Source organism: Anopheles funestus, chromosome 2RL (genome assembly GCF_943734845.2).
Source record: "Anopheles funestus chromosome 2RL, idAnoFuneDA-416_04, whole genome shotgun sequence".
Lineage (NCBI taxonomy): Eukaryota > Metazoa > Arthropoda > Insecta > Diptera > Culicidae > Anopheles > Anopheles funestus.
Genome location: NC_064598.1, coordinates 21,717,667 through 21,728,079, shown reverse-complemented (window position 1 = coordinate 21,728,079; position 10,413 = coordinate 21,717,667). Strand labels below are relative to the sequence as shown.

The following is a 10,413-nucleotide window of genomic DNA, read 5'->3' as shown; positions in this document are numbered from 1 at the left end:
ACAATTTCTTCTGTACACCGGAAAAATTACTTTCCAGTGTTCGCAAACGCGACAATTGCTAAGCATGTAGTGACGGGGTGAAGCCCGAAAAGCTCGTTACGACTAGAAGACGATGAAAGTTCAGAAGAACGAGTAGATGGATGGAGAGGAGAAAAAAATACTTCGGTAACACTACTGATACCTAAACAGATGACCGTTGCATACCTTTAAGAGATGCGCAAACTCGAGTCGACAATCGATATGTTTTGAAATGGTACAAAAAATGCATAAGAATTCAATAAAGCAAAGTTATCAAAATGATGTAGTAGCAAATAAATACAAGATATTTCATAATAATATTGAATCTTCTTCAATAAAATACAAAAGCTGCCAAAAAGCAAACATGACTTTAATTACAGCGTAAATGTTTATACTAATGTTACATAAATTTGTTTTTAAAAGTGTTATCATTTCATCAGAACTGTAAGTTAAATCAACCGAAACCATATGATGAAGTTGATTGATGAGGTAATAGAATCGTAATCACAAATTGTGTGACACATCCAAACAGAGATTTCAAAGCGAAACGATTAGACAATAAGTTATGCGTAGGAATGGCTTTGTTTCGAAGATGGTTTCATCATGTAAGAGCGTTGGCAGCTCCTTTTTAGCGGCTTGTAGTGCTAGTGCTAGTGGAAATGAAACCATTTAGATGAAAACGTGTAGCAATCCCTTAACGACCAATAATAAGCATATTCATGATAACTTTCCCGCTGTAAGGTAAAACCTTTACAGCCGTCCGGAAACGGTGCGTATACCGGTAATCCCCACGTCTCATAAATCCTTATTTGTTGCTCAATAGTTTGTCGTTCATGACAAAATGTCACCGCAAAATGGCTGCTTGTACAAAAAGGCTCGTCGGCTGGTGGCAGTAGGAGGCCATAGTTCGTTGTACTAATTAATCATTTTGTGAAAATTGCTGCTAAGTCAAGAATAAATGGTACGACATCCTCGGGGATGCCATGTCGATTTTGCCCCACCGCATCCTCAGCAAAATCCTACGCTCCGTATGGTGTAAGTTAATCGAAACGATAAAGTGGTGGCATCTCGAGCTGTCTCTCCGTAGGCGCTACATTCGCCCGCTGCTTGTTTACAATTCTTTGAAACTAGTGGAATAAATTAAAATCTTTGTATGCCATCTGGTAGCAGTACTATGATTTTCCGTGCGTTCAAATCCCATGAGCCGGCCACGGGTGTTACAATATATAGGCATTCTCGCACATCAATGCAAAATGCCGACATTGGGCAGGCTTGAACTTCATTGAAATGTTGGGGAGCTATTAACGAGTGTTTGAATTGCGGGGTTTCTGTCGATGGGCTTGGTGAAGAGGCCACACATTCGTGTGATACCTTCATCACCTTCACGGCAGGATGCTTCAACTGATGCTGGTGCTACTTATGATTCGAATCCCGACGAATTTCTGCTGGTTTCGTTCGGTTCATATATCATGCGCCACAAAGGGGATAGTTTTGCATGCTGTTGCCGATGGTTTTTGTGGAAAATTTCGGGAAAGGAAAAGTTTGCGGTTTTCGCAGCGGTAAATGTGTTCTTTAATGGTTTCGGTTGTGCTTACGTGAATTAATCGCTTACCAGGCGTAAGCGGATAAAGTTTGGTGAGTTTGGTGGTGGAAACAACCGTAATCCTGAATCAAGCTTCAACACGATCTCTTACAGCTATTGAAGACCTCACAGTTGGAACAAAATTCACAGCACCTTCTTCGGAATTTTTTGATAGTTTGTTTCGTAGTGTGGTTTTGATTCGATAGAATTTCAATAGACGAAGATTTTGGTTGAATATTGAAACCTATTTTTATGTTTTACAGATTTCATAGCACATGGAAACGCTATGTGTAACTGCCCATTTGATATTTCAGTAAACTTAAACATATATGAGAATGTTCATCGTAGAATCGTATTTGGACAGTAATTTAAAGCAGGCATGAGCAACCTGCGGCCCGCGAAGTGGTTTTATGCGGCCCGCGAATAGCCAGTAGCACATTTTATATCGAATGTTATTAAGAATTAAAAGTGCAATTTACTCGGTTAATACAATACTCAAAACTAAAAAGCAAACGATTTTCAATCCTAATACAGTTTTCAAAAATACAGCAATGCATCTAGTCCGAAAAAGGCCGGATAAAAGCAGCTTTACTACGTTCATTATTATATCAATGCATCCTGCAATGTGGCCCGCCAACCAGTTTTTGATTTAGAATGTGGCCCGAAGCTCTAAAAGGTTGCTCATCCCTGATTTAAAGTGATAAGCTCTTTAAATTTTAATAAAAAAAGTGACCTTTTATTTGTTTTCGATAAGGTAATGGGACGACCCGGTTGTGTATGTGACAATCAGCACCGGTTCCACACGACAGAACCGAGTATCAAATCCCATCCATCCCGGTCCGTAGCCAAAGCAAGGGCTGGCTAATAGATGGGCGGTATAACCTTGCCACATACCAACGTTTCCAACATCTATTCCATTGTCTTTAGCATCTTAAGGTGCAACTAGATGAGCGCTGCGACATGTCGCAATTGCGATTTGTCGCAAATTCCAATTGCCGAAACTGTCAAATTTGGAAATTGTCGTGTAATTTCACGTTAAGTTTCGCAGGAATTATATTGTAGAATATTTCATAAAACACGGTTTATTTCTGCAAAATACACTTACCAGCACCTTTCTGCAAGAACAATTGGAAGATAGCGTCCTCTTAAAAAAGCGGTAACACTCAAAATGTAAACAAAATTGTCGCAAATGAAAAGTCGCGCTGTTTTGCTCCACTCGAGCAAAACAGCGCGACAAAACCACTTGCGACTTTTTTGACAGTTCAAATTTTCGATTTGACAATCGATTAACAGTTAAGTCGCAATTGCGACATGTCGCAGCGCTCATCTAGTTGCACCTTTACATTGCTTTATTTCCCATTACCTCGTCAGCTGCTGATAACGTTTGATAATACCTACATACATCCGATTATTCGTTAGATTCAATTGTGTAAGTTATAATTTACATGCTTCGTGCATGTAACACAGTTTGATAAAAAAACAGGCAAAAGATTTTAAATATTTCAGACTGTACCGGAAATTTGGACCACGTGGTCAAACGAGTTTTACATTGCTGCTCTATAATTTAAAACTTTAAAGAAGGAAAAGATAGTTAGCCAATAAATAGTTCAAGTATATTAATTGTTTCGAAACCACGGTTATTAAATCAAATACAAAAGAAACTGCGAAAAAATATATTGAACTGTTTATTTATGTAATGTAATGTAATGTAATGTAATGTAATGTAACGTACGTAATCGTATGAACGAACCCTGTAATTCAACACATGGCTAAAATATGTAAACAAAGCAGCTGTTTGCTAATTTCAATCCAATCTTACGATCAGCATATCGTCTAAGGGTTGAAAGTATGATTCAATGCAGGAATTCAGCTTGCACAACCAAGCTTGAACCTTCGAGCACGACCGTATAAACATGTTTGCGCTCTGTCGCATTCTGACATAAAGGGGTGTTTAGACGAGCAGCATAATTGTAATGGAATAACAATGGAAAAACAAATAGCAAAAAAAATGAAAAAAAATATGTTTTTGTTGCTAGTTTTGTTCACTTAATTGATAAGAATATTTATGTTGAAAATATGCTAAATTAAAAAAAGAATATAAAAAACGAACTAACGTGTAACCACTCCTTAACGTCGATGCCGGGTATTTTACGCAAAACGTCATCCGGCAACTTTGTAGGTTAGCCACGGGAACTCCACTGCGCGTGCAATTGAAACCTGCATCGAGTCGGGAAAAGGTTGGCTGACGAAATCCGAACACGGTGTGTTGGCAGCCGTAGTGCATTTGTGCAAGTGCAGCATATTCGATCAGTTGTGCTAATTCATCAATTTGAAGCGTCAAATACCTACCACGAGGGCAAGACACTGTTATTTAGACCGCTGGTGAGCACCATTTGCTGCTCTAATATTCAACAATGAATAACATTACCACCGATGAGATGACGCGGCTGCCGGAGACGATAAATTTTCCGGCCGAAGAGGAAAAAGTGCTTACGTACTGGCAGACTGAAAAAGTGTTTGAGACGTGTTTGAAACAATCCAAGGGAAAACCCAGGTAAAGAATGAGGCACCATCGTCACGGGTGTTGTTGTTGGGGCGTGTTGTGGTTTATCTTATTTTTTTAGCTAATATCGATTTTTCATCCGGTAGATACACGTTCTACGATGGACCACCGTTTGCCACGGGTTTGCCGCACTACGGACACATTTTGGCCGGTACGGTAAAGGATATAGTGACGCGTTATGCTCACCAGCAGGGTTACCACGTGGAACGGCGGTTCGGTTGGGATTGCCACGGGTTACCGGTGGAGTACGAGATTGACAAGACGCTCAACATCCGCGGCCCGGACGACGTGGCAAAGATGGGCATCAAGGCGTACAACAACGAGTGCCGCAAGATTGTGATGCGTTACGCGAATGAATGGGAACAAATCGTGGGCCGGATGGGACGATGGATCGATTTCAAGAACGACTACAAGACGCTCTATCCGTGGTATATGGAGTCCATCTGGTGGGTGTTTAAGCAGCTGTACGCGAAAGGGTTCGTTTACCAGGGCGTGAAGGTGATGCCATACTCGACCGCCTGTACAACGGCCCTGTCGAACTTTGAGTCGGGTCAAAACTACAAGGAGGTAACGGATCCGGCCGTGTTTGTGTCGTTCCCGCTCGTTGGTGATAAGGATGGTGCGGCACTGGTCGGGTGGACGACCACCCCCTGGACATTGCCCTCGAATCTGGCCTGCTGTGTACATCCGGAGTTGATGTATGCGAAAGTCCGTGAGACAAAGACGGGCAAGGTGTACGTCATGATGGAGTGCCGCATTGAGTCGCTGCTGAAGGGACCGGAGAATTACACCGTGCTCGAAAGTTTCCCCGGTTCGAAACTGGCGGGTGTACGCTACGAGCCGTTGTTTGATTATTTCCGGAAGTACGAGAGTGTTGGATTCCGCGTGCTTACCGACACGTACGTAACGGAAGAATCTGGTACGGGTGTGGTCCATCAGGCGCCTTACTTCGGCGAGGACGATTACCGCGTTTGTTTGGCGAACGGTGTGATCAAGCGCGATCAGGAGATCGTCTGTCCCGTTGATGCTAGCGGTAAGTTCGTAGAGCCCGTGACCGATTTCGCTGGCCAGTACGTGAAGGATGCAGATAAGGCGATCGTTAAGCTGCTAAAGGAACGTGGCCGATTGGTGCTGGCATCGCAGGTTAAGCACAACTACCCATTCTGTTGGCGATCGGACACACCGCTCATCTATAAGGCCGTCCCGTCCTGGTTTGTGCGTGTGGAACACATGAATAAACAGCTGCTAAACTGTAGCTCCCAGACCTACTGGGTGCCGGAGTACGTGAAGGAAAAGCGGTTCGGTAACTGGTTGCGCGATGCGCGCGATTGGGCGATCAGTCGTAACCGGTACTGGGGTACACCGATCCCGTTGTGGTTATCGCCGGATGGAAAAGAGATCGTGTGCGTTGGCAGCATCGAAGAGCTGGAACGGTACTCGGGTGTACGTGTGACGGATTTGCATCGCGAGAGCATCGATCACATTGAGATACCGTCGGCTATTCCCGGAAATCCACCATTGCGTCGTGTGAGCGAGGTGTTCGATTGTTGGTTCGAGTCGGGCTCGATGCCCTTCGCCCAGAGCCATTACCCGTTCGAGAATCCGGCCGAGTTTATGAACAACTTCCCGGCCGACTTTATCGCGGAGGGTATTGATCAGACGCGCGGTTGGTTCTACACGCTGCTCGTTATCTCGACCGCGCTGTTTAATAAGGCACCGTTTAAGAATCTGAACGTTACGGGGTTAGTGCTGGCGGCCGATGGACAAAAAATGTCCAAGCGCAAGAAGAACTATCCCGATCCGATGGAGGTGGTCAACAAGTATGGTGCGGATGCGCTGCGACTGTATCTCATCAACTCGCCCGTCGTACGTGCGGAGAACCTTCGCTTCAAGGAGGAAGGTGTACGGGACATCATTAAGGATGTATTTTTGCCGTGGTTCAATGCGTTCCGCTTCCTGTTCCAGAACGTAGATCGGTTCCAAAAGGAGGAAGGCATTCGCTATCGGTACGATGCGGTACGGCACGCCGAGAAACGTTCCACCAACGTGATGGACGTGTGGATCATCTCGTTCAAGGAATCATTGCTTAAGTTCGTGACGGAAGAGATGAAGGCATACCGGCTGTACACGGTTGTGCCCCGGTTGACCAAGTTTATCGATCAGCTCACGAACTGGTACGTGCGCATGAACCGGAAGCGCATCAAGGGCGAATTCGGTGTGGATGACTGTTATCACGCACTGGACACACTTTACGATGTCCTGCTTGCGATGGTGAAGATGATGGCTCCCTTCACGCCTTATCTGACCGAGTTTATGTATCAGCGGTTGCGATTGCTCTCGAGCGAACCGATGGATGGTAGCGTTCACTACCAGATGATGCCGGCCTCGAATGGGCGGTACATTAATGTGCCAATTGAACGTGCCGTCGCCCGGATGCAGGCGGTGGTTGAGTTGGGCCGTGTGATGCGCGATCGACGCACGATGCCGATCAAGTACCCGCTGACGGAGGTGATCGTGGTGCACCAGAGTGAGCAGTATTTGGCCGATATCCGCTCGCTGGAAGCGTTCATACTGGACGAATTGAACGTGCGGCGCATTACGCTCAGCTCGGAGCGGCAACGATACGGAGTTACGATGCGTGCAGAAGCCGACCACAAGACGCTCGGTGTGCGGCTAAAGAATGACTTCAAGCAGGTGCTCGGTGCTATCAAGCAGCTTTCGGATGCGGATATTACGCGTCAGCTTGGCCAAGGCCATTTCGAAATTGCCGGCCATCGGGTGGAGCTGGAGGAGATCCGATTGATCTATCAGTTCAGCGGTGGAAACGATTCGTTCGAAGCGCACAGCGATAACGATGTGCTGGTCCTGCTCGATATGACCCCGAACGAGGAGCTGATGCGCGAGGGAACGGCTCGTGAGATCATTAACCGCATTCAGAAGCTAAAGAAGAAGGCTAAGCTTATCCCGACCGATCCGGTGTTGATCTACTACGCCGTGAGCGGTGGCGACAGTGAGGTGCGCAGTGTTGCCGAAAGTCATCGTAGTTTCATCGTGGGAACGGTAAAGTCTCCGTTCGTACCGTACGGACCCGAAGCTGCGTCGAAACCGGTCTTGATCGAAGAATCGCAGGAGCTGAAGGGAATTACGCTTACCCTTACCATATGTTCGCCGCAGGATCGTGAAGTACCGGCCGTTCCTTGGGTGAACTTACAGCTCGATGAAGCCCTTGCACCCCGCTACCAGCCACACGCACCGTCCCGCAAAGCTTCTTTGCTGCTGGCGGGTCGTTTAACCGGAAAGCCCCTTACGTTCGATCAGTTGCGCCAAGAGGTGGTGACACTTTTTGGGCTAAAGGATGTACAATTTAATGTGCTCGCCGGATCCGATGGTCGACGGTTGGAAACCGGCAACTATGATCCGAAGGTACTCCATCAGCAGACACTGTACGTGACGCTAGGGGAAAGTTTACCAGCGACGGGCTGGACACCGTCACGCATGCCCTATGCCGCGTTTCGCAACGTACAAACAGCAGACGGACGTAAAACGACCGTGTTCGAAGAGAATCCGGTTGGCGTAAGACTACCGGTACCAGCACTATAAGTGAACTTGGCATCTTCTTTATCTATTGCGCTATGTTGAACTACTGCTGCTGGGAATAGTGACGACATTTTGTTACGTTAAAAGAATGTATGAATTATGGCTTTGTTTTATTCTTATCCTTATCTGTCCCTGCTCTAAATTTGGAACGAAAAAGCTTAATATGAATTTAAGATTGAACTCTAGTATAATAAAGAAATACCACCATCCTGATGCAACGCTTGTTTGGGTTGTGCTTTACTATATTTGACACCTTCCGAACGCTTTAACCACGTGCAAGTAAAGTAAGCAATAACAACAAAAGAAGTAATGTGAATGTGCCACCTCTGATCTTTGCTGACCGTTTCGTTGGGATAGAGCATGATGGGATGCGAGCGATAAGGATTGGGACAAGTGATTAGCTTAATCACCGCCCGGTACTAATGAGAATCAATCATCGCGTCATTAGCGTGAGATAGTAGCAACGTGCTTCGCATGGTTGGAATAGATGCGGGCCTGCAGATTAATTGCATGTCAAGCATAGTGAGGTGGCAGCAAGAGTAGCTGATCTGTGCGAGATAATGCAATTACTGGGTGGCGTTTTGTGAACAAAAGGGAATTCCAGTACCATTGCATTGCTACTGCTTGGTGGAATGCGTCAACTGGTTGAATATTTTTCCTACTATTAAATTCAATTGTTCTAATTAGAGGGTGCGTTGATAAGTGATGAAATTACCGCATATTGGTAAAAATTATTACAAATCATCTTGCCGCGATAATAGATACACATTGGAATGATACTTTGTATTCTCGAATGGTATGCAGTATACATATTTATCAACTGCAAGTAATTTTGTGGTGGGAATGCGATCTGTGTAACCGGTTTTCTAACTATCTATGAATCTTATTCCGAGAAGAGGGAGAACTCACTCACATGCTATTCTATTGAGTTCTATTCTTGAACATTTGCAGGACAAACTAGTTACGATCGCACTTTTGAGATACGAGCATAATCGTGATTTGATGAAACCCTTTTACCCACGTTTAAGGTAAAACTGATTAGAATAATATTTCATTTCTTATGTGTGGAAAGACAATGGAATATACGCTCCAATGATGAATTCTATCCGTTATTCAACAAACTACATATCGTGCCGTGTATTGTGGTGGGCTGATTATATCATTAGTACGACACCAGAATAATACAGGGTATTTCTATTCAGTTTAGACTAGCCGCACACTTTTTCCTACTCGACGCACTTGATTATTAGCAAGTAGCATGTTTGTGCGTCAAAAATCAAGTGCGCAGAGTAGGAAAAAGTGTGCGGCTAGTCTAAACTGAATAGAAAAACCCTGTAAGTCGGTAGTGTATTCCACATGAAGGGGGAAGCAATACATTTTTCTTTAATTTATCTTTACACTGATCACTTTGTTTGCTTTAGTTAGATGACCTTACATCACATTTAATTAATTATTGTTCTACTTCTTATACATGCCTTTTACAATGCCTGTTAGGACATGCCTTTTACAACTTTTTTCATAGTTTAGTCTTAAAAATAGATTCATTTAAGAAACAAACGTGAGGATCCTGTAAAAGTTCGATCTTAATATATCGAAGATCGAGGATCTATTCTTGTCTGACAATAGTTAATACAATAGTTTGGCTGTATGGTAGATAAAACGAAGTCTCTTAACTTACTTCCTGCTATCAATAAATTAAATAAGTCTCTAAATGACAGACATGGCTTAGTATTAGGCCTTTATGCTAAGAAAAAAGACTTACTCATTAAAGTATTAAAAGACATTTCACCATACTATGTAACTATTCATTCATCATCGTTATTATGTCTTCAAACTCATATCTATGTCACTTGGCAAACGACCTAAATGTGTGAATGTTAATCGCGTGGGAAAGCTGATTAAGCGAGTCGACGATATGCAATATAATTCCGTTAAGTATACGTATCGGTTACAATAACAATTGAGGTAGAGAAAAAAGACGATCAACGAGAAAGAAAGAGAGACTAAAATGGAGAAACCCCTCCATCATTAAGAATTGGATACAGCAGAAACATTGTCATTGAAATACAGATCATGTTACAAACGACGATGCTGGCGACTGACACAGAAGCAACCGTTTCTTGTCATCTGCTGCTGAGGAATGCAACCTACAATGAATGTTTGTTTTACATAAAGTAATAATAAAACATACCTGTTTCAACGTCACCAAAAAAAACCAATTGACCTAATTTTAAACTCACCAAACGCTCGCCCCGCTTCATCATCAGCCCGCTGCCACAGAATGGAGTTGGAAACATTTTATAAACTGGCTTAATTAATCAATCGCGCGCTGACTGGGCAATAGTTTGAAGCGCAACGTGGTACAAATAAACGCCAAATGACACGTGTTGGGTGGAGATAAAATAAATAAATTTTCACCATACAACAGACACACATATACACCATCCAGAGTCAATAGAGTCACACTTATGATGGGGGTCGAGTTTCACTTCCTGTAGGTCATTTCCTTTTCGGCATCAGCATGCTATCGTTTCCGTTTTTTTTTTGCTACATCCGCGTCCGTCTGGTGTGTGTGTGTGCGTATGATGAAACGTTCTGATAGATTATGCGGACCACATTTTATCCGATAACCTTGCCCAAGCGCGATAAAGTT

General features: G+C 43.9%; 1 protein-coding gene across 1 annotated transcript; it reads left to right on the top strand.

Moving 5' to 3' along the window:
* Positions 1-3,746: 3,746 nt before the first annotated feature.
* LOC125761331 (isoleucine--tRNA ligase, cytoplasmic) lies at positions 3,747-7,978 on the top strand. The gene is made up of 2 exons (XM_049422351.1): positions 3,747-4,154; positions 4,250-7,978. The coding sequence occupies exons 1-2, from the start codon at positions 4,015-4,017 to the stop codon at positions 7,761-7,763; spliced, it is 3,654 nt and encodes a 1,217-aa protein (XP_049278308.1). The 5' UTR covers positions 3,747-4,014; the 3' UTR covers positions 7,764-7,978.
* Positions 7,979-10,413: the final 2,435 nt, after the last annotated feature.